At 41.2% G+C, this 25,728-nt stretch overlaps 1 protein-coding gene across 4 annotated transcripts in view; it reads right to left on the bottom strand.

Annotated features, from left to right (window-relative positions):
- Positions 1–22,063, bottom strand: part of WLS (Wnt ligand secretion mediator) — a 106,206-nt gene extending 84,143 nt beyond the window's left edge. The window contains exon 1 of one of the 4 annotated variants that reach the window (XM_081225774.1): positions 21,698–22,063. In XM_081225774.1, coding sequence (XP_081081900.1) covers positions 21,698–21,803 — 106 coding nt within the window. In that variant the 5' untranslated portion in view covers positions 21,804–22,063. The other 3 variants (XM_081225775.1, XM_081225776.1, XM_081225777.1) reach the window with 3 other exon arrangements.
- Positions 22,064–25,728: the final 3,665 nt, after the last annotated feature.

Below are 25,728 nucleotides of genomic sequence, written 5' to 3'. Positions count from 1 at the left end.
CAAGATTCTGGTAAGGAATCTTACCAGACAATGGTGTTTTCACCTGGAAAAGGGAAAGTCAGAGAGAAATGAGAGGCATCTTCAATTATTTGGAAGGCCACCATCTAACAAAAGGGAAGCAGCACATATTCTAGATTATTCCAAAAGGAAAGTCCAGGATTCATGAGTGGAAAATACAGTGTGGTAATGGAAACCAGTTTTCCATTGAATTATAAGAAAGAACATTTAACCATCATAGTGTTTCAACTCGATTGAAAAATTAAACAATTTTAATTGTCTACTGAGCAACCATCACTGGAATGGAAAAAAATGCTGCCAGGGAGGTCGTCTGTGTTGGGGAGACCCCAGTGTGGGTGAGGTTAGACTAGACAAATTCCCAGGCCCCTTACAAAACAAGAATCTCTGTTTCTCTAAAGAATTGGGAAATTGTGGATTCCTGCTGAAAACAGACAAATGGAGGGTGGGACAGGTGGGGATCTCCATTGGGCAAAAAGCACCAGCATTAGTTCATCGCCATAATAGGAGAGGTAGACTCCCATCTTGCCTGGGAAGAAAATATCATTTAAGTGGTACCAGATAAGAGGGGAAGACCTTGTGGGGGATTTTTTTCTCTTCTGAATAGATGAAGGGGTAGGGCAATAGGCTTTTAAAAAAAGGACCAAGAATCAAGCAGCTCTTTCTTTTGTCTTCCAACCCTAATACACTGTGATGCCTGTTTCTTGGAATTTACAGCCAGCTCTATCTGATTTTAAAAATCCATTCAATTTTTTAAAGAAAATAGACAAACATCCAGGTAAGGAATAGCTAGAATAACAGTTGACAGCTTTCTTCTAAACACTGATATTGCCTTTGGTTTCACTATCCTTGACTTGCCCTCAACCAACAATTCATTATAAAACAACTCACCACCAGATTCAGGGAATGGCTAGGACAGGGCTAACCTCAACCTTTCCTCTTAGAAAACCCACCACGTTGTAAATTTGCTGGACCTGTCTTGGCAAATAAAATTATTACAAAGTCAACTTCTGCTAAGGCACACAACCTCCCTTGTAAAAGGGAGGAGGTGCTAAAATAATAACAGGTTTTCAAAAAAAAATACTGATTCATCTTACCATATTATATATGAATAATACATTAAGAGAATTTTCCCTATCTTTTCATCTCCAGGGCACTCAAAGCGTTTATATTCTCATTGTTTTACACCCATTAAGTGGGTACCAAAGATTATTATCCTCTTTTGATTTCTAAGAAAGCAACTACAGAAAGATTAAACAAGTAAGCTGTCCAAGTTGCTCAGTAAATTGAGATGTTTGGAGTTGTCCACTCAGTGCTTGTTTTAGGGACTTAATACTACAAAGTGACTGAATCCTAACTCACCAAAATACCCAAGTCTTACCTATCTCTTCCCCATTTCTCACACATGCATGAAATTTTCATCAACTAAGCACAAAGCTGGCACCATGTAGATCTTGGACAAGGGTATCCTATCAGACGAGCACCATGTCTGCAAGAAGCCTGTCACCACACCTGACTTGGTGTTCCAACCAGAATCAACCCACTACTTTATCAAGTGAAGTTGATTCTGCCTGGCCATGTCTGGGAAATTTTTAACCCCTCGATTAGCTATTAACAATTGGTTTCACTCAGACGAGACAAAGGACAAAATAATAGTGGTTTAAAAAAAAATGCCTCCACCATTCTGATTACAAAGGAGGCATGATTAACGAAGTTCCCTTTGTGTCCAAGCTCCATTCTGAGAGCCAGAGAAAGAGACTTCCACCCCCCTTTTTTGATTGCTGAGTCTTTTCCTACTTGTCTCATCACCCACACAATCTGTTCATAGCCCAAAGAGACAATCCAGCCAGTCTGTGGAGAGTTCCTAAAACATTTATGTCGTGAAAGCAGACAGGATGAACAGGACCTCATCTCACAAAGGATGATGGGACATTCAGCAAAAGAGTTCACAAAGGAAAATACAGACGGAAGGCCCTAGGCTGAATGGATTTGCCCACAATGTCTAACACAATGCCGGTCCTTATGGGTATTTGTAAACCTTCTGGTCAATTTACAACCACCCCCAGGTTTTGTCCCCAAAACTCCACCGCTTTTCGAACTTACAGTTTTTAAAGAAAATACAATTATCCAGTTAAAGAAGTCCAAATCAGTGCTTTAAGGATCATTCAGTCTCTCTAGACCTTTAAACATGAAAACAGCAAGTGAAACAAAGATTCTAGTTCCAGCTCAACCATGTTAGTGGGCCAACATAATGCATATAAAACACTTAGCACATTGCCTAGCACATAGTAAGTGCTCAATTAATATTACCTAACATTTTTACCACACCATGCTCTGTTTTATTAATGATATTTTTATGTATGTCCTGCCTGTCTACTCAGCTAAAATGGTGCCACCTCATTTGTCTTTGGTACATTACAAAAGATAAGTGCCTTGCCTTCATACACATCCTCTTATTTACCGATTTACAGATCTATGGTAGGGTACAGACAAGATACTAAAAGCAAACCTAGTCTCATAGCTGGTGAGAAATAGGTTCCCTGAGATCTCAACTCATTAACTTCACGCTTTCTTTCCATGACACGACAGATGAGCAGATTATCATGATTTCTGCCTCTTTATGTTCCCCAGAATTTAGCAAAGTGCTAAGATATACCTTAATCACCATCTAAACAAGTTTCTAATCTGCCAGTAACCTAAAGACTCTGAGGAGTTACTTTAACGCCTTTAACAAAAAGAAAAGAAATGGGTGGAAAAAGCCAACGTATTTGGCTTTGAGAAAGACATGCCTCTGTCTTTATTTGCCAAGGAAAGCATTACCAGGTCTACTCAGCAAATAATCAAAGGCAAGAAGAAGCATGAGAGATTAAATGATATGTCTAAGGAGGCAAATGGGGCTAGAGCCAGATCTCTTGATACTCTACTCATAGCTTTTTCTATTAAGCTTGCTCTTAATTCAGTGCCTTGAATGACGTGAATCTTGTCTTGAATTATGTACATCAAATTGTGCTTCCAATGACCACCCACACTGCAAAGGCCCAGGTCAAACTCCCTAATTCTTCAAAAAAATCTTTATATCTGATCTAAAAAATACTTAGAGCACTTAATCCATTTCACCCACTTTGACCTTGACAACAGACTGTCTTATTTGATCGCTCTTATCTCTCTAATCAAAGTTAAGTTGCCCAAAGGCAAGATCCATGTGCATTCCTTCTGTAGCCCATGACTAACCCAGCTCAGGGATTGTAGTAACATGTGACAGATCATCCTTTGTTCTGTCTCACAGATTTCTGGATGCCCCAAAGAAACCTCAAGTCACCATAATACCTACTCAAGTTTCCCAACCATCCCCCCAAATACTAGCCTGCTTGGGCAGTCATTAAGCTTCTCCTGTGGTGCCATCAAGAACCTCATTTTAGCTGCTGGGACATCCTCTTGCCATCCATTTCACACACACATCTAGCTCAGCAGGAGTACATGTTGCAATGAGCTTTGCTTCAAAGCCAACAGCCTGGCCAAGTTCCAAGAATTGTCACTAATGATCTTCACCAGCCAGTTGGTGCTCCAACCGTGACACAACACACACACACACACACACACACCATTTCAACTATTGCTATAGTTGGAAGAGCTGCGCCTAACAGAAGTTTGTTCCATACCTAATTTTATTTTTTAATTGTTACCAAAGACCTAACATGAGCAAACTCTTCAAATACACCTTCTACGATATAGCAGCAGTCTCCATTGACCTATCTTTAAACCAAAGGCATAGTAAGTAAATCAGTCTGGGGTCTTTTGGCTGCAAAAGAAAGGAAACCCTGCACAAAGCTGCTTGAGCAAAAATTAAATTAATCAATTAGCAAGGTGAAGATGAAAAATGTCCAGAGACAGCATAGTCTTTAGATAGTGGTTGTTTTGAGAAATCAAATTATATCAACAGATCTCATCTCTCTACGGTCACTGAATTCTATCATATTTTACTAGCTTCATTTTCAGACTTCATTGGAAGGGCTCCAGCAGTTCCAGGCTCATATTATCTGGGTTCAGGTTCAGTAATAAACAGAGAGGACATCTCTTCCTGGTAGCTTCCACAACAAATCTCAGACTTCATTCTGATTAGACTAAATTGAGCCATGTGTCCCCTGTGGCTTGGTCACATGTCCATAACTGGAGTCAGAGATGAAAATTCTCTTAAAGCACATGGTCTGAGAGTGGGAAAGGGGAGGTACCACAAAGGAAATGCAGGATCCTGCTATCAACAGAATTAGGCTGAACCATCCTCCTCCGTAGTAAGTCTTCCCTTTTTCCCTAATCTCTAACAAGTTGTATTACAAGGATGATCAACTTTGAAAATAGTATACTAAAGGAAGGAAACAACCAGGCAAGTCACAAAAGACTATAAGTAGCCAATAAGCATATGAAAATAGGTTCACCCTCACCAGTAATCAAAGAAATGTAAATTAAAAGAAAAAGGGCTTCCGTGGTGGCGCAGTGGTTGAGAGTCCGCCTGGTGATGCAGGGGACACGGCTTCGTGCCCCGGTCCGGAAAGATCCCACATGCTGCGGAGCGGCTGGGCCCGTGAGCCATGGCCGCTGAGCCTGCGCGTCCGGAGCCTGTGCTCCGCAACGGGAGAGGCCACAACAGTGAGAGGCCCACGTACCGCAAAAAAAAAAAAAAAAAAAAAAGAAAGAAAAAAATATTCTTGGCACATTAGCAAAATTTTTAAAAATAAAATTAATGCCCAGTACTGGCCAAGATGCAGGGATATGGACACTCCTAGGATTGACTTATGAGGTATATGTGATGGTTATCATTGATCTCGAAGGGCGAGATGGAGATTATCAAAATCTTTAAAAATGGGCATGATTTTTGACCTCAGATAAATTCACAGAAGTGAAATTGCTAAGAAAATAATTAAGGGCATGAATAAAAATTTAACTACAAGGGAGCTTTTCCCAGTAGTGCTATTATGTAGCCCCCAAACTGGAAATAACATCAATGTCCAACAGTAGGAGATTAGGTAAACTAATTACGGTAATCCATTCTATGGGCTATCATACCAACACCAAAAATGGCTTTTCAATGCATATTTGTTGGCATGACTTTAAGGGAGAAAAGCATACCATGGAAGAGTTACTAAGTGGGTGACCATACCACAGCACCATTTACTAGCTAAAATTAGTAAATTAATTTCACTTTCATCTCTAGGTGCTCCCTGGCTCCTTCTTTAAGATTTTCCATAGGGTTCTAAAGACCCAGATCTGCCCAGGGAAAGGTCAAAATATCTGGACACCTTCAACAGGCTAAAATTTGTTGTTCCTTCGAAGAGATATTTTTGACATATTTGCTTAACAATTGTTTAAGGGAGCAGCTGAGTGTTACATGGGGAAATTAAACATGATGGACCACAGGTGACATGTACTTGTCCTAGAAGATAGCTCAGAAAGTAATGTTTGGTTAATATACAGCAACTTCTGTAAGAAATAATTCTCTATATTAAAAAACTAAGCCTTTTACTACTCTTTATCCTATATCATCATGTAGCAATTAATCTTCAAATCCTCAGAGTAACTCCACCACAAATAAATCTTACCAAATCAACCCTTCTCAAACAAAACTAACCACAAACACAGCTATTCTCCATTTCAGTTTCCATAACTTTAAAATGTGAATAATCCTGGTGGACTGACCTGTCTCAGAGTGCTGTTATTAAGATCAAATGAGATCATTTATATGAACGTGCTTTGAAGAAAGATAAAAGCACTATACAAATATGAGGTATTAGGAGTATGAAGTCATCACCTAGGTTTAACATGCACTTAACAAAGCATCCCTGAGTCTATGTCTAGTCTTTGGCTCTGCCATAGCCTTCACGTTCTTTTCCTGTAGTCATTTCTGAAAACCAGACGTTGGCCTGCAGAGTTTCCCTGCAACAAAAGGATAGATCCCTCTCTACTTTCAAATTGGAATAGTGATTATAAAAGCATGGTGTTTCTAGCTGTTGAAATGTAGGTAATTAAATAATGGGGACAAATGTCAAAGATAATCCAAAAAGCAGACAGACATGCTTGGTTTAGACTGGAGCCTGAAATGGAAAGAGGCAGCAGCATAAATGAGTAGAGGGGTTAAGGGTTTTCATATTATCTCATTCAAGCCACAGCAATTAAAAATCCTAAAGATGTAAACTTTTGAGAGTGGGAATTCTTTGAGAATTAGCAGCTAATACTAAGAGTAATATTAGTACTACTAAGTACTCTCAGTGCAATATTTTATAGCACTCCAAATATCTTCCCAAAGGAAAGCATTGCTTTAAAAAAAACAAAAAAGTTGTTTCTTGGTAGGGCTGTGCCCTTATACTATGGACTTTTATAGGGTTTTTTCCTACAGTCTTTTTCCCATTGTGAAGAATGGTAAAAGTTTAAATGAAACATGGATGGGTCAATAATAAGCACACTGAAGTTCTTAAATTCCCTTCTTTTTAAGCCTCCACCCCAATTACATCCCTCCCTTGAGGATATTTACAATCCTCTATGACACATGCTCTGTACCTTCTTGGTTCAAGGAAAACACACCTACAGCATTTCAAATTAACTACTGACCCTTACTCTCACACTATAAACAAATCCTTTTCAAAATCTCAATTGCATTGTGTCCACATTGATTAAAGCTTGAAGCCTGGTGACCTCATGTGGTGTTAACTTCTCCCATGCACCAACAGCATTCTGCCTTTCTACTCAATTACCCCCTTTGGTGCCAGAGGATCGCTACCCAATGAACATACACAATGGACTTCTGCTTCATTACACTAACCAACAGCAGGATAGAAATAAGCAGAAGAGGAATAAACAAGCTAATTTATCATGAGGACAGAGCAAGCTTTCACCAGTCTCGCCATGGAAAACTTCAGTGGTTAACAGGAATATCAATAGTCTGGGGGTGATGTTTATGATCTTACAGATTGCAGACAGAGCCAAATAGACGCTGGTGATTAAAGAATTTTGCAGATTAGCAGGTGTGAACACATGCACACAAAAACCATGCCTTAAAACTCTGGGCTCCTACATAAAACCAACTGAATAATTATTTGGGAAAGCACAACCCAGGGCTTTGGATAATGTGGACTGACACCCTGGTAATTTGCCCCAAGTGTTCGACCTAACTGTGGGGTCCCTCTTATTCATCTTTGACGAGGTGGTCAGGAGGGACCCAGCCTCTTTGTGAGAGGGGTCTGGATACCCCCCTCCCTTCATTAGGCATGGCAAGGGCACAGTGGCTGATTGAATTAACAACTTTGGAGGGCTTCGGTCCCAGTTCCCAGACATTAGCACCATCATCCAGAACAAATTAAAAGTCTCACAGCAATTAAGCAGATTTTGAAAATGAATTTCCCATGGTTCAATGGTTCAACAAGCAATCTTGAGTTAAGTATGAGAGAAGAGTCTTAGAAGGAGAGGAGGAACTGACTGCTGAATTTCCAAAGAAAACACATAATTGGTAGAGGCATAAACAATAAATGTCTGAGCCTCTGCTAACTAGGCTTTTACATTTCTTTTATATAAAATTGGCAATAGTCACAGAAGTGTGAAAAAATAAAAAATTAACACGGAATTGTATTAAAATGGTGCATTTTAGGAGGATTCTTTTCCTTTTTTCTTTGCTTTTAATTCCTTTAACATCATTGTGTTCTTGCTTAAAAACAAATAAAATTAGGAGGGGACAAAAATGCATGTCTCTAGTCACTAGCAATCTAAACGCGACTCTAGAGCCACCTACATCTCCCTGAACCATTGTATCCAGGTTCGGAGCAGGCAGAAAACCTTTTATGTCAGCTCCCAAAGGACTCTGGGTGATTTAACACTGGGAAATCATTCTTGGGTTAAAAGAATAAGACTAATAATAAAATAACATGTAGCACATTCTATGTGGTTACAATTTGCAAGTTACTGTACACATACTTTTCATTTCACAGATTATTTCATTTAATCCTCACAGCAATGTCACAAGCGCTACTACTCCCATTTTACCCAAGAGGTAGATGAGGAAACTCTGGTTCTGAGTTTAAATAATTTGTTCAAGGCCACATAGCCACCAAGGGTAGAGCCAGGATTTCTATCCAGTCCTTCTGAATGCAACGCTCTTGCTTATATTTAGAATAGCAAACTTCTATTTCCGCTGTGGTTTTACCTAGCCTTTAGAGCAGTGGATAGGTTCATAGCGTATACACACACACACACACGTCATTATTTTAGAGGGAAGGCCTGCATGATGATGTGATGACCCAACCAAGGAGGAATTCCTGTTGCCTCTTTCAAGCCCATTTTCTCTCCATCACCACCGCCTCCTCTCCCCTGACTCTTGTGTCAGCTCTGTGTCCCCTCCCCAATACTTCCACCTCTAGCTGGAAGGTCTGGCTAAGAGAAGTCCAAGTCCAGCTTTTGCATAGCTTTCTCCTTGGTTTTTGCTTCCTTCCCTTTCAGTATACATCTGCTTCTTAAATCTCTGTTCCCACCTTTCCACCTGGCTCCACTGGAAAGTCAGCAGGCCCAGGCTCCTCTTTGCCTGCAGGCACCTATTCCACACAGCATGTTTCAGTAGTTCAGGAACCTGGAAGAATGTGTGGATGAATTCATTCCCACCCACCAGATCAACAAGCTGAACACAATGGGATGCAGAGGTGGTTATTTGAATGTCTTATGCTTTCTTGTCAAGGGCAGTTATAAAAGCTGACATCACAAATACATTACTGATCTCTAAAGGAGAACCATAAATACATCTGCAAAATTCTTGGAAGGGAAACTCTGAAAGATGAACTTTCCATCTTTAAAAGTTTATAGAAAATTAAGCAAATTATGTGATCTTCTTAAAGAAGCCCCTAAAAATCAGCTCTCAGGGAGCAGAAGAAACACACTTAATTCTTAAAGATAATAAATCACAAAATTCCATTATGGTTCCACATTCCCATTTGAATATTCAAGATTCATGTACTAGGGTGTCCCTTTTTCCCAGCAAACTTTATCAGCTAGTATGGATAACCACAATCAATTTTCTGCCTTTATGGCCAAATAAAGACCCAATACATAAATCAGGCCTAGTAGTAATCACTGTAACACTAGGCATAGGTAATGAAACACTCCCCTAGCAGTCAGGAAATTTGGTTCAAATCTTCTCTCATTGCAATTTCTCTGTGCTTTAGTTTCTATTATACAACATAACAAGAAAAGGTCCCTTCCCCAAACTCCTCAAACTTATAATTTTATAAATCTAAGCATATAAGTCATGAAGGTGACATAATCTTTTAAGTTCAAGTAAGTAATAAGAAACCTGTCCTCATTTAAATTATAAAAGAATAGCCCAGAATAGAGCGTTAGAAATTTTAGGGCTGACCTTAAAGTTGAAGCATTTTAGCTACCCCTGCAACAGGTCCAAAATGCAAGGCATTTATCTATTTCTTCAAGAAGTATTACTGAGCACCTACACTGCACTACCCTGTAGTAACCACTGGAGATAAAGATGAGCACATTAGACCATCCTTGCTCTCATGTAGTTTATAGTCTTACAGGGATTATATTTTAACTTTATTTTTCTTTATAATTCCTTATAATACAACACAATAATTCTAGCTAAGGTTTCAGAAGTAGTTAACATTTTATAAGAAAAAGATCATTTCTTTCCTTGAAGCTTGACTTTCAAAGGTCTTTGTCATTTATATTATATCTAGAAGCAAAAACATTTCCCAGTGGATGATGACTTCAATTTTATAATGTAAAACAGGACAACTGGGATTTGCCAGGCAGCAAGCATGGATGGAATCTCTCTTCCACATATTGAGTGGTATTCATTTAAAAGTCAAGCTACCTGGGCTATATATGCTATAAAGAGCCATGAATACTGGCAAGCATTTTAAAAGGCAAAATTTAAGATTCAAATTAAACCTTGGTGAAAACTATCACTAACTGGATCAAAAAGTAAGTTACCTGCTCTAATTCACCAAATGTGTGGATGACATGCTTCTTGAACTGCTGGCTTGCATGGATTATGCTTAATGGGAAGGCTATCAAGCAGGGTAGCTGGGTTTCTAATTTTATGTAATTCACTAAGAGGCAGAAATAAGCTGCCATGAGCCTAACTAGACATGGGATGACTCAAAAAAATCCTTAAAAAGCTAATTAGTGACGACTTCTAATTCAGGGAAATGTCTAACATATATTGATGGATCTAGCACATACGTACAGGTAACATATTCTCTCATTTAAACCCATAACCTCCTGTGAGGGAAAAATGTTTAGACGAGGAAACTGAGGCTGGCTCATAGAATGTAAATGGTTTGTCCAAGTTTGATAACAAACCGGATCACACCCATTGATCAACCCAAAAACCACGTGCCAGCAGTTAGAAATCTGATCACTTTAAATCAGTAAGTCTATCATTGAACAGAAACATCATATGGAAAACCTTGAGCCAACACCATGTTGTTTTGCAGTGTGACAATTCCCTAGGAATCTTATAAGAAGCCCAAGTCATTAAAAGCAACTTCTAAATTCCTGTAACGTCACTGCTTAGCTGGGAGAGTTACTCTAACATGAGATGCACAGAGAGCTGGCGGCTTCCCTGGACAGAGCTGGTATCAGTACCTAACCACATCCTGACCTGGAAATGTTGTCTTCTCAAATATATACTAGTGTTGATTTTGTTCAAATCCCAAGCCTACTGCTCATCCCTCTCCCAAACTATATTTTCTCTCTTTGTCTTTTTTTTTTTTTTTGCGGTACGCGGGCCTCTCCCTGTTGTGGCCTCTCCCGTTGCGGAGCACAGGCTCCGGACACGCAGGCTCAGCAGCCATGGCTCACGGGCTTAGTTGCTTCACGGCATGTGGTATCCTCCCGGACTGGGGTACGAACCCGTGTCCCCTGCCTCGGCAGGCGAACTCTCAACCACTGTGCCACCAGGGAAGCCCTCTCTTTGTCTTTTTTAACAGGTAGGTGGGGTAGAGAAGCAACAGGAGAGAATTCTCCCGATCTCTAGAAAAAACTAAGATGCTAACTGAAAGGGGACCTTAGCATACTTTTAGTTTAAAAATCTTAGGCATCTACAAATTATTCTGTTTCTTTCTCTTTCATCAACTATTAACCAGAAACACCACATGCTCATAGAGCATAACTCTGTTCCATTTGGGCATGTTCAAAGAACGATGCTGGCCGAGGATTTAACACAGGCTGGCTCGTGAACATGCAAACGCTGTACAGTTAGGAGACTGGGTGACTGAACGGATGTCCAAGGCCCTGGAGTTGCCTGTCACAAGCCCCTCCTCACCTCACCCACTGCCACCTCACAATTCGGAAGAAGCTGATCCCTTCTAAGTACAGATGTGTTCTTTAAGTGACAGCAAGGCCCCTGGTGCAGTCTCTTTCCAAAGCCTCAGTAAAAATCTTATCTACAACTTCCTTTTGCCCAGGCACGCAGAGGCTGAAGTCAGAGCCCATTTCACACAAGCCAGAACTAGCTCAACAGAGCAGAGCAAAGAAAGGAATGTGGGGATGTGTCTTTTCTACATTTGAGGCATTCCGTTCTCAGGCGAGTTCTAACCTAAATGAGAGCAGATAAAATATATAAGAACCTGGAGTAAAAGGAACAGAAAAAAGTCTTGATCTGCCTTGAGAGAGGGCTGGGTTTCACAAATATGGATCCCAACTTTCTGGTTGGGATCACCTGAAGGCAAGCATGTTAAAGAGAGAATTAAACGAAAAAAAAATCATTACAGCTAAATCAGAGGTGCAGAAAAACAGTGCTTTGTGACTCTGCTTAGTTTCAGCAAAAATAAGAGAAGTAGAAGAATCTACCCTGTCATACCGGCACCTCTGAAATCACAAAAATATGCTTGTCAGACACAACTGCATAAGGCCTTCAACAATTTAAGCCCTGTTTTGGCAATTTGAATTTTCTACTTGCAAGTACCTTCAGAGTGCAGAAATGGCAGATACAAAGGATGAGCAACTTTGTTGTTTCTTTTGTATGTAAAATAGATCCAGAAAATACAGGGCATGTCACTTCCCCTAAACTCACTACAACTTCAGAATTATGCCTGCCACAAACATCCCCTGAAAGCACAAAAGTTAGTCACAGACGTTTAGACAAGGAAGCTTTAGACTGATGAAGTCTTTAAACATGAGGATGTCACTTTGGGTTGGATTGTTAAGGACCAAAACTTGGTAAAGACCAAGTTTTAAATTTACATTTTCTCAAGCAGGAGAAAGGGGATGTACCACCCGCTCAGCAAACAAGGAAGAAATTTACCTTTATTTTTGTTTTTTATTATTATGTGGTATTCTTTAGAATCCACATAGAACAGCTTAACACTCCATATAATCCTATTGCTTCATCAGAAGTTAGCTAAGAACATTAAGTACACAAAGGCAAGCAGAAGACAGTAAAGTTATTGCTACTTTATTTTCAAGTAACAGGAAAGTCAACAGAGCTTTAAGAACCACAGGTTGGGAATTTTCTGCACATTAACTATACGACGGAAATCAGATGATCTTCACGCTGAAAAGCAGAAAGAGATATATGCTTGGAGTGCTGACTGGCATTAGAACCTGAGTCTAAACCAAGGCTCTGCCTCTAATTGTGTAAACTGAGCCCCTTCCCTTTCTTGGGACTCGGATTTGTCCTCAAAGGAGGTAGGACAAGATGGTCTCCAAGGCCCTTTCATCTTTACAATTTAATAGCAACAAGCTTCACAGCTTCCATTCAGGCCAGATACCACCAAAGGGGACAGACACAGTGGATCCAAAAAGCTGCACTCATGGCAAGTGATAAGATCACAAAGCTTTAGAGTGGAATTAATTAACATACCCCAGCCTATAATGTAACGATGCCCCTGGAGGGGGAAGGGGTGCTACTGCTAGGTGTGAAATGATTTGCCTATATCCAGAGACCCCAGAACCCGGGGCATGCTCCCTTTCTCTCTAGGTAACATGTCCTCATGTTACCTACCACAAATCTACATCTCTCTGCTGCCAGTGAGTTTCTGTGGCAAATTGTCCCAACTGCTGTAGACTTAGAAAATGGCATAACCAAGCTCTATTAAAATTGCCTATAAAGCAAAAGTAATTAACCTGGAGCAAAATGTGCATGCTTTAGGACAATGATTTAGACTCATGTTCTTTTTAGCTAGTTAGCTGCAACAATATTAATATCTACCATTTGGGGAAGGCTCATTCTGAGACATACAGTTATAATGGGAATTCATGTTAGAAAGCAGGTTGACCTCTCTGGGCACCTTCAAACCCAAAATGAGTAATGTTTTGGGTCATTCCACTTCCCTCTGCCTAAATAGATCCATGAATCTGGAGGTGTTTGACAAAGTGGTGGTGACTCAAGAAAGAAAAAGAATAGAAAATAAACGACGTCAAGGCTAAATTCTTCCAGATCTAAGAGCAGAGAGGTACAGAGAAAGAAAAGTAGGAGAAATGGATATGGGTTAAGCAGATGGTTTCAGCAAAATGTCCTCTGGGAATCAGATCTCTGGTGGGCCTGGCTCAATGAGAAACCCAAAGGGTGCCTTATCCTCATGATAGTGGATTCTTCACTACAGTCATCCATGAAATAGGAGGCCTCTGCCCCACATCACAGTTGAGGGTGGGAGCCAAGGAGCTTTTGTGACTTATTTGCGATCACGGAGACCACAGATCGTCTGCAGAGTTACAGCCAAGTTCCTCTCCACTACATGATGCTGCCCTGAGACCAGGCACTCTCTCCCTGGGAGGGGCTCAGTCCAAAACTAAAAGCAGCAGATAACTGGCCCCCAACCAGCTCTCATGAGCTTAACCTCCTTAATCCGGGGCTTGAAAAAAAAAAACAAAAAACTGAACCAATCATTTACAGACCGGTTACCTTCTTCATAAAGAAAAATCATAATGTCTTGCCAAAACAAATGTAATAACTTGGCATCTTCTTTCAATTTCTTCTGCTTTCTTGGAAATGTGTATTTATGGATAAAGCCTCTTAGTTAACCCAGGGAATTAACTAGAAGATTAAGAAGGCCCTATAATTCCGGTGGGCCAGTGAAGAAAGAACACCCTTTACCAGGGAATATTAAAAGAATAGAGTAGAAAAGAAAAAGAGGGAGCAGAAATTGCACTTGAAGGCCCAGGATTTAAACAGGCAAGTAGAGAAACACTAGCTCACCTTGGGAGGAGTGGGTGACATAGGAAGTAGATTTTGGAAATCCAGGCATAAGTTATGTCACAAAGAGATGTTCTCATACGTTTATAGGGGCCTTAATTTTCCTTTCCTGAATCCATATTCTACTCCTATCTCCCTTCTCCACACCCACATTCCCCTTTCTTGTATTTAACAGCTATATTCAGGACCTATTGTGTATGCTAAGTCTAGCTGGCATTCAGGTCGAAGCAACTCTTTGACAAGTTTTCAATTACAACTCTCAGTTACTCTTTGCTGTGTGTAATAATTTCTTTTGCGGGGGGCTGGGGTGTAATTTCTTCGGGTTCAGCCCTCTTCGGCATTGCCTGCAAGCACTGGCCAACATTTACAATAGCTGGTGAAGGAGGTTAATATATTTTAGGAATTGGGATCATTTGTATAGGAAGTAACTAGGTCAATGAATAGTACCCAGGCAGTGATGGGAGTACGTGGTCTGGGAAAGGCGTAGAAGCAGAAAAAGCCAGTCTGAGCTTTCATCTTCTATTGAATCTGTGTAGAATGTTTCATCACACTTGACTCTTTGTTTCCCATAGAAATTGAAGGAACAATAGGAGGAGAGTGGCATTAGACTTGAGAGCATGGCTTGATTCAGTTCAGGATCATGGGCTTGAATGCCAGCCCTCTTATTTACCATCTCTGTTAACTCTGAAAATTTCCTTAAGTGAGCCTCATGCTCACCTGAAAACTGGAGAAAGTACCTGCTCCTCTAGGTTGTTATGTTCATTAAGTGAATCAATACATGTAAAATGTTTTCCATAGTCACCCAATAAATCTTCAAAAAAGCAACAAATCATAATTAGCCAAATCCCTCACTACTGGTCAGATGACACTCTGATTATTGCTTTTGCTCCTCAACAAAATTTAATTATGGGTGGAACATGGTAGGGTGGGAGGGATGGAGGGGAGGGAGAGGTAGTGCTAAAGGGCTAAAGAACCTTAGGATTTCTGTATTCTAAAACATATGAGTTGCTCTTTTCTGTTATTTATCAATTCTTTTTGATTAGCCCTATTATGAAAAGGAAAAAATGCAAAACATTTCATCATCAAGTTTGAGAAGTTCAGTGCCTCAAGCTCCTCCTCTCCACTCCCATCCCTATCCAGTCACTTTTTCTGGGAACCATCCACATCTGGCACACTTGTCTATTCTATTGTGCCACCGTTACAACACCTCAGAGAAAACAGAAGACAAATGAAATAGATGTGATCTTTTCACATCTTGATGCTCTCTGTCTCCCTTCATCTCAGAGTCTCTATTAAAACTGAGGGCAGTAAATCTCTCAATAGAGAAAATCCATCAGCATTTTTTTCAATAGGACATGTACCTATTCATGGCGTCAGCATGGAAGCCTCCAGTTTGAAATGCCCTCGTTATTATGCATGGGTGTATATATAAACAAAAATTATCCTTTGGGGAAACTGAATTTTCAACTTTCAGTAAGAGGCTCTTCTTTCAACTGCTCTCACTGCCAATCCACACCCTCTAAAAAACCTCTCCAACCTCAGTTGATTTCTTCTCTCCTCTTCCTTTGAAAAAGTCCAGACTTATATAACTGTATAAATGTTAAAACCACTAACTAGATAAAATAAAATTGAGTAATCTTCCTTAAGGTAGCAGAACTCAAACACTTTGTGGCTAATGAACTTGGCTGCTCAGCCAGTTGGATTATTCATAGAATTATGGGGACTGGTTAAAACCTGTAAGAAATTGGTTGGACTGGCATATATAGACTTCTCAGAAGTTGTCCTCCCTTAGCTGAATCAAGGCTCTGCTTTATTAAGTACAGCTGGACTCCATTTCACTTATCATCAGATTTTATACTTTTTCTTTTAACATGTTACCTGTTGGTTAGAAATGAGAAATTGGTTGCATTTGCAGTGTTACTTATCATGTCTGTCTACATTCAAACCATTTCTATTCAGCCCTAGAAGGCAAGGCTTTGGGAAGTGGGGTCAGGAGTACCTAATGGTTGATAATTCTGGATTGACTGGAATCCAATCTGAGTTTTGACCCTGACTAGCTAGGTAATCTTGAGCAATTTTTCTAGACCTTTCTGTACCTCAGTTTACTTATGTGTAAAATGGGTACAACAGTACCAATGTGGCAAGGCTTTGCATGAATCAAATTAAACAAAGTCTGGCACACAGTACATATTTAACACATGTTTAGCATTATTTATATTGTTATATTAATATGTTAAGATGAAATATTAATATAACCCTTTGGCTTCTCATTTCACATGTTCTCAAATTCCCAGTAAATGAGTGAGAATTATCATGATATTAAAAACCTCATCATAAGAAATCTTTGGCTAGTGAACTTGGATTAAGAGGGACTCTTTTCTACCTCTGGCTCCCCAAGTTTACTCAGGCTTCAAGTCCCCTCTTTCCTAAGCTCTAGTCAGCATTGTAGCACTATGCTGGGTACACATTAGGCTCTAATCAATATTTTGCACACTAGGTAGGTAACATACATGAGCTCTAAGCTAAGGACTTTCACACAATTCCAAATTCTACATCTCCATAGAAACACCTTTATGAGGAAGATAAGGTAAGAATCTTTCCTCAGTCTACATGGATTAAAAAAAAAATTTTTTTTTAAGGCTGCATTACTGCAAAATGTCAACTAGCTAGGGAAGGCTTTGAGTCTAGATCTGGGTTCCAGGCAGGGGACTTGAAAACCTTACAAAGCCACACTATTATCTCAAGGAAATGTTTCTCACTTTGAACAGGGAAAAGGGAAAGTTCCAATAGAAGCCTAGACAGGCTGTACTGAATGATTAGATGAAAGCATGATTAGAGACTGTTAGCACTAGCATGACTCTGTTGCAATAACCAAGTAGATAGCTTAGATAGTTTTTTAAAAGTCAAATAATGTAATTTCAATTACAAAAAAATTTCCCACTCTTTACAAAAGAATTTTTGAGGTTGCACAGTACTTCTACAAACCATATTAGATACTCTGATAGTTAACAAAGAAAAAAATGACATGGTTTACTCAGATATGAAATTTTACAAAATAAGAATCAAATACAGAAAAATGTGGAGTAACATCAACCAAAAGCAAGTTCAATAGTTCTTTTCTCAACAGATACCCAAACACTGCAGGACTGCCAAGTATTGCATTATTAATATATGTTAAAATGTAATAAATACTACAACAAGTTTAAAACCTAATATATTGGGAAGCAAACACTTATATACCCTGCATAACTGTAATTTTATCTAATTTCTTAAAATCCTGCCCCTTTCAAGTAAGTGACAGTAGCAGAAACAAAAACTCTTCATATTAATGGACCACAATCAAAACCATCCATAGTTTCCATTCAAACAATAATAGCACAATAATACGGGCTATATCATTGAAAAGCAGTAGATAAGTCTATACTAAAATTGAGAAAACTGATTATATATGTGTGTATATGTATGTGTATTATACATGCATACACACATATAATATTCTCAGCAATAAAAAACAAGAAAAGGCTGCTCACATACTAAGCCTTTGAAAGAAAGCAATCCTTCCTAAAAAAATAATAATGGGCAATTTGTTGATACATATTTGTGTTTAAGTTTGGAATATTCTAACTTATGGGTATGCTTAAAACAATGCAATAATTTTCTATTCATCCAATCCTGATCTTTATACTCTTACCAGTTTTAGAACAGGTGGGAACGGTAACCTGCTTTTCCAACCATTATATCTCCCAGACATGACTAATTTGAAGCTGAGCAAATTGCACATAATAGGCCAGGGAATCAAGTTCATGATTTTTCGTCGGCTGCACTCTTGTTTCAGCACACATGGTCTCCTTCCCCTCCCCACTTCCACCACCCCTGCAGCTGCTTCTCTATGAACTAAACTCACCAAACGTGAAATCAAAGGAAAATTATTTTTAAAATTTTCTGCAGGCTTATTTTTAAGGAGGCTAAAGATTAAGCTATATCTCTAAAAATATTTTCTTTTCCTTCAGGGATTCTTAAATTTTTAAATGAATTCTAAATACAAAATAAGTTAGCCACTTAAGAAACCTTCTCAATACATAAGAAAACAATCAGATGCATGATTTTATAATGACTCAAAGTTTTTACAAAAGCATGGCATAATTCAGTGAATTCTTAAGTACCCCAAATTCTACCACATAAGATATAGCTTCCCAGAGACTTCTTGAAAAATCCCATTAAAGGCTTAGCAGTATACAGACCCTGGCACAAAACAAACAAAACAAGCACAAAAACAAACCAAAAAAACCTTGGTTCTAAGAAGGCTGTTGGAGCAGGGGAGGATTTAAGCTGACTAAACCAAAACCCAGTCCCTCTTATTTCCTTTTTACCTAGTGTTTAAATTTTTCCGCATCAATTCTAGAAGGCTACAACCAAACACCAGTCTGAATGCCACATAAAACTTAAGCACTGAAAAATTCATACAATTTCACAACTGAAAGGAATCTTAAACTCATCAACCTACCAATGAGGAGACTGAAGCCTGTTGGTTAACTGAAAAAGTGCCTGTCACCTTGGGTGCATGGTTTGTCATTATTGTTTGGGGGGGGGTGGTTGATTGTTTTTGTTTTGCGTCTGCGTGTGTGGAGTACTTACAACACCCTTACCATCAGGAGGTTTTCCATTCGGATCCTCCCCTTTCTAGGCTAGGCTGTCATGTTTCCTTTCATCTAGGACAACAGTGATCAAAAAGCAACTTATATACCAAGGCCAATTCAAAGTGAAGATTTCACTTTCTCACTTGGCCTCTGCAGATGAATTAGAAAGACAATGCACACCTAAGACATCGGGATCAATAGGGTTGAGCAGTGAAGAAGTTCTCTTCTCACTGGGGAGCGTGGAAGAGGAGGTTTCTGGACTTTACTTAGACTTTCCAGCCTACACACTTCTCCAGCTACTGATTCCACTCACTCACTTTCTTGAAGTTCCATCCTTTGCTTAGTTTCACCTGCTTTCCAGTTTAGGGAAGTTTGGTGGGAAGACATATCACTTACCTTTTGTTGATATTTATTTCCCATGTTTAGGTCTTATAGCATAGCTAAGTTCTTAGATTTGTTTGACAGCAAAAAAAAAAAAAAATTACTCTACAACTGGTTGAGGTAAGGGCTAAGCCACTATTCAAGTGTTGCGGTGAAATGGATCTGATCTTTTCAGCCTTCAGGCCAGAACTAGGGACATAGCCTTGGCAGCTAAGGAGGAGAGGTAAGAGGTAAACGTACACAACAATTTCCCCCAAGAAGTGTTATACAGAGATAGTTTTCTTTTTCAAGCAAAGATGGAATTCAATCAGTTGATTTACTGAGGGGAATCTAGACCTATCACTAACTTTTTGAGATTGTTATCAGATATGGTCACTAATCAAGTTCTCAGGGAAAAACAACCCTTGGCACCACTTACTCCAAACAAACCCCTCCTTGAATATACAACTGTTCTGATCGTATGGAAACTCCAATGTCCAGCAGCCACTCACCAATGCCCTTGGACCTTCTCCACAGTACTAAGATTCCAGAAATTATGCTAGTTCCAGAAGTGCCCTAAGAAACCTACAACAGTGGATAATGGGCTAGATCAACTTTAGAAAAAGAAACACACACCAACAAATACCAGGGAACTATGTGTAATGGTTCACTGCTTGTGCAAAAACCTCAAAGAGGATGAAGGTCAGACAGGGATAATAGGCCAATTTAATTCTGAAAGCACAAGGTGCAAGAAATTTTAATTATGGTCTGCCACTGAAATCACACAAGATCCAATGGCATCTAACTGCAACTGCTCATCAAGGGAGACAAGAGGTGTAATTGTAACCGCTGCATAATCACCGTGAGGGCACAGAGAAGGCTGCCTTCAGCTCCCAGTAGAGAATGTATTAAGAGCCTCGAAAAATCCAATACAGGGAAACATGGAGATTGCACGTAGCTAAACAGGAGCTCCTAACGGGAGGGGTGGGGGGAGGGTTCCAGGAATAAAAAGATTAAGCTGTTTGACCCAAATTGAGGATACGAGCTTGGAAAACTCTGAACCTCCTTCTGCTTTGTGGATACACACACAGCGAAAGGCACGATCTCCTCCAGAAATTTCTCTCCTTGGTGAAGCTTCACCCACTCTCCTTTGTTTAAACAATTAGCTTGGATGTTACGGTGATTTACAAAACCAGACTCCCTTTCATTTGTTCCCATCAAACCCAGTCTGGAGACAAAACGCCAGGCACAGGACTCGAGGTGCCCAAGCCTGTGCAGCTCTCACGACCACGACGACACCCGCGCCGCGCGGGCTCCGGAAAAGGGACGCGCGCAGAAAGCCCCTCCGTAGACTCTCCACTCCGCAAAGTTTTACAGATCTGCGAAATACGGAAGCCAAGCCTCTCATCCCTACCCGTGGCGAAGTTGGCGCTGAAGTTTGCGCCGGGACGTCCTAAATCTCGAGGGTAAGGGGAAAGCGACTGTGCGGAGAGGCGGGAGGATGGATGGAGATGGAGACACGGCGAGAAGAAGGGAGTATTTTTGAGTGGAAGGTCTGTGAAACCATCTTCTTCACCCGGAAGCGTGTTTGGCTCGAGAGGTCCGGGCGATGCACGCCAGGGGAGGTCTCCCAGGGGGGAAGCTGTCACCTGCGGGGGGCTGCGGCGGGGCGCAGGCCGCCCTCCTAGGCGCCAAGGTAGGACCCGGGGCTCCAGACTCACCGGCTCTCGGAGCTCTAAGAAGTGGGGGAGGGGAGATTCGCGAGAGGGCGGGAGGCCAAAAGCAACACCTTTCTGATACGCCTTTCCCCTCCGACCTCTCCAACTTCCCGCAGCGCCATCCAAGGACTTTCTCCCACCGTACCTCACCCCATCCAGGCTCCGGGCCAAGGCTCGGACCTTGCGGACGGCCACGGCGGGGCGTGGGACGGGAGTGCGACGAGGAAGCCGAGGGCACGAAGGTCAGGACTCAAAATGCAAACTCTCAGCCCCCAGCTGAGACAACCCAAAGCGTTTACACATGCAGAGATCCCAGCCCTGTAACAGGGCTCTCTGGGTTTGCGCCGGGCGCAGTTCTCTGACTCTTCAGTTGTTCCTAATAAAGTCGATTACGTTGCCCTCCGGGAGCTGATTGGGAGGGAAGCGAGAGGAAAAGGGGGGGAACGCGGGAAAAAGCGGGGGGAGCGGCAATCAACTTTGTAACCCAGCGCTTCCTCGCGCGATCCGTCGCCATGCTTAAGATTCCCACCCCCGCTACCCCCCTCCTTCCTTTCAAGTGGATACTGAAACTAGGCCAAAACTTTTCCCCCTCCTTTTCTCTTAGCCACTAGACTGGATTGTGCCCCACGGAGCCCCATGGAGCTCTGCTTTCTTAAGCACAATAGCCGGACTAATTAGATCATAGAAGCAAGGCAGTGATACTGTAACAAGTAGCCGAAGAGGCAAAGAGGGAAGGGGCCCGAAAAGAGAGAAAAGGGGGAAAAGTTTGCAGCTCTCGCACTTACCCATCAAGCCTCCCACCAGAAAGGCGATGATTTGGAACAGGAGCAGAATCCCACCAACAATGCACAGCTTCTTGGTGCTCATGTTTTCTATAATTGCCCCAGCCATTTTTGCGCCCCCCTTTTTCTTTTCTCCTTGAAATAAATGTTTTAGGGTGTGCTTTTTGCTCCCTTTCCTCTCACGCTCCCTTCTCCCTCGCCTCCTTTCTGGGCGCTGCAAAACTTCAGGGGTGCGGGAGCGCGGCGAGGATGGGACCGGGACGGAAGACGCCCGCACGGATTCCCCCGGCACAGCCGGCTCGGGCTCCCCCAATGCCAGGAGCTGTGATTGTGGCCGCTCCGCCGCCTGTGGACGCTTAAAGGAGCAGGGAAGCGGATCACATGACGCCGCCTCCCTCCCTTTCTTCCTCCCTCCCTCTCGCGCTTCCTCCCTCCCTCCCTACCTCCCGCTCTTCCACTCCCTCTTGCCCGCCAGTGCGGGGCTCCGAGCTCTGGCGGGTGCTGGTGTCCGGCTCCCGGGTCTGGAAGGCAACCTGTCCCGCCAGGGGCTCGTGTCGTTTGGGGGCTGATGTTGTTGTTTAGTAGGTTCCCCCTACTCCGCTTCCCACACGTTTCCTCTTCTGGTGCGAGATTTAAATCCCCCGTGGGCAGCTCGGCAGACCTTTAACTTACGCCTTGACTTTAGGAAATGGTCCCCACCCCCAACTGCTAGAACTCTCTTTAGGAAAGAGGAGGAGAATTTTTTAAAGGGACCCAATAGATGCTTAAGTCAAAGCACGGAGATGCGGAATAAAGTCTCAGCTGGGCTTCCTTCTGCCTGATCCCAGCCTCGTTATTGGGCAAATACCCAGCTAAATCCCCCCCACTACACCCCTTGGGGAACCCTGCGCTCCAGCCAGATCAGGCCACTGTTCATTACCACATTATCCCCCCATTCCATAGGTTTCCAGAGCCTTAACCCTGGCTCTTGCCTTGAAAGAAAATATATTCTACCCCATCGGAGTTTTAAACCTCATTTAAAAACCAGCTCGCCTGAAAAATCTTTCTTACTTTCCAAACCACCTCCTTTTAATATCTCCGGGCATTAAGCCCCTACAATTCCTGTGTTTACGTTCTTACCTCCTATTGCAAGGACTTGTGTGCACACGTTTGTCTCCACCATTTAGCTGTAAACTCCTGGGGGATAGGGACCGAGTGCTCTTCATCTTTGTACCCCCCGTGGTGCTTAACAAAATTCTAGCTCTAGTAGGTCCTCTGTAAAGTTTTGTGGAATGAATAAATAAGTGAATGTGAAAGCAAGCCCACGGTGTGCATTTCAAAAGCCTGAGACCTTATTTGCCTTAGAGGGAACACATATTAAGTTACAATGTTTGTCCTCTCTTTGTAAGGATATATTTATATTTATGCTTAACTTCCAGGGGGAAAGGTAAGTGGGACTCTAGAGATTTCCTGCTCCATCAAGTCTAAATTCCTGGGCCTGGCTGTTCCACGTTACATAAACTAGCCACTTGACCAGTATAACTCACATTGCCCCACAGACCCTTGGTTTGGTAACACCCTATTCTCACACATAACACAGTTTCCACCACCCACCACCCCTTACATGCCTAGTTTCTTGTCCCTCGCCTCCACCTACACCCTCTTCATGCCAAGGGAATATGCCAAGCCCTGTCTCCTCCTCTACTCTGTTCCTGATTTCTCAGTGCCCTTATAGAAGATGCCATGCAGGTTACACTTAATAGAAGTGTTCGATTCTAATCTCCAGCTAGACCAGGAACTCCTTAAGGACAGGTGCCAAACCATACATATATAAAATTCCATCTCCTTGGAGTCTAACAGTTTTTAACAATTCTGGGGATACAGTTGTTATTTATTTATTCTTCCCTTTAACCAATAGGCACATATTGCACCCTTAACTTGTCCCAACTTTTCTTTTCTAAGTACTTGAGGATACCAAGATGTGAAGACACTTGCCCTTGACCTGGAGGAGCCCCAGACTAGCTGTTATTCACTGAATAGTGATTAACCATCTTTACTTTACAGAACAGCAGATCAAATGGCAAATGGTCAGAAATAGACAGAATTGTTGTGAACAATAGCGGTCAGCACTTTGGTACCCAAACATAGATAGACCAGCGTGGGTTATTTTTGCATTCCTTCTTTACCTTTTCAGAATCTTACATCATTTTTTTCCCTGTCAGAATTAGTTCCAGAGCATCATAAAAAGAAGTAAGAATGTCCTTCTCACCTTACTGCTAGTTAACTCCACATTCTGTGTTCTCATCTCAACAAGCTGGCAACTTCCACACATTTAAATAATAATGCCTTAGGGTTAGAATTCCTTTTTTTAACATCAAGGGATATTTCTAAAGTAAGGTTGACAGGATTCAATATCAAGATTTACTCTCCATTTGATATTACATTTCACTATTTAAGAAGAAAGAAATGGGTGTCCCACGCACTTCAAGTTTGAATTGGATCCATAAGATATTCTTGGCTAGTTGCATTGGTTTCTTCATTTAAGATTAATGAGTCCTCAACTCATTTTTCTATCAACTGCTACAACACACCCCATCCCCGTAGCTCCCAAATGCATCTCTTCAGAGTAACTGGCTTAACTCCTTATGTTCCAGTGTCCACATCTGGAAACCAGAGGCTTGGGATAAAATACTGGTTCCCCACAAATATGATCCCCTATTTTGAACAGGCACTTATATAACCATTTTTATTAAAAAGAGATATTTCTAATTGCTAATAAATGCTTCTAGCTTGCCTGAGATTACCAATATTGCCAAACTGAGTGTAGGGCAGACAACGTGCAATATTCATCACCATGAACTGCTTTAAAAAATTCACAATGTCTATTATGTCTCTATGAATATTAAAAGTGACTATCGGATCCTTATTTCCCAAGGGAATAACACAGATGAGTAGAAAAGAGCATGAGTGTTTGAGTCCGCTGGATCCCAGCTCTGTCTCTTGCTATGTGTGATCACCATAAACCATTACAGAGTCATTTACCCACTCTGAGGCTCAGGTTTCTCATCTGTAAAGTGGAGATCATAATAGTACCTACCTCATGGTATTCTTGCAAGATATGATGATGATGATAACGATGATTATATTTAGGAACCCTTAGAAGAAAACAAAAATCTTGTGTTAAAAGACTAGTAAAACTGATCACTAATTGGTTCTTTCTCAGCTCTAAAATTTTATCATGTTGTAATTATTTTTGGAAGCATATTTTAGGATCAGTCTGGGTGATTAACTATTTGACAAAAGTGCTAATAAGGCCAACATCTAGTACTGAACTCTGAACAACACTCAGTAAACCTTAAATATAGATATTCTATTCTAAAAACTGAGCCCAATCACCAGTAAAACACTTCTTTGGAGTCATTAGGTACATTGTCCAAAATACAGATAATCCAAGGATGCAATCCAGCTCTGCCAACTGAAACTGATCATTCCAACTCCACGTCACTAGACTTTAAGTTGGGGATCCTGATTTATCCATTGATTTATTTGAAGGGTTTGGCATATGGAAGGTCATAAAGATTGCAGTGCATATTTATTGAATGGATGAATGAATGAGTGAACGAATGTATGAATAAATGAATATCTAACTGAAGGTGGATTCACTGCAATTCCTCCCCCTCTCCCAACCCCCATTCCTGTATAGCGTTCACTGACTAAATGCCTATCTGGCACATTTTCCTGCGCTGAAGTTTGCACATCTATCTATATATGTGCTGTATTGTCACCCGTGGCTGGCAAGCTCCTTAAAAACAAGGAGATATGGACTGAGCCTTTGTGTCTCTCACAGCCCCAGCACAGCAACTTGCACAGAGCAAGACTCAGTTCCTCAAGTTGAGAAAGCCCCCTTTGGAAGCCAAGGGTGGCATATCATTATTGTCATCGCAGTAAATGTAACATAGAAATACAAAAGAGTTGCACCTACCTACTCAAACACATAATTTACTTCTCGGAGGGACCTAACAAGAGTAATAGTCCCACTCTGAGGCTTCTCATTC

This window comes from Mesoplodon bidens, assembly GCF_964165515.1.
Source record: "Mesoplodon bidens genome assembly, chromosome: 2".
NCBI classification, from domain to species: Eukaryota; Metazoa; Chordata; class Mammalia; order Artiodactyla; family Ziphiidae; genus Mesoplodon; species Mesoplodon bidens.
Note: the sequence above shows the minus strand (reverse complement) of the source record. Positions and strands in the feature narration are given on the sequence as shown.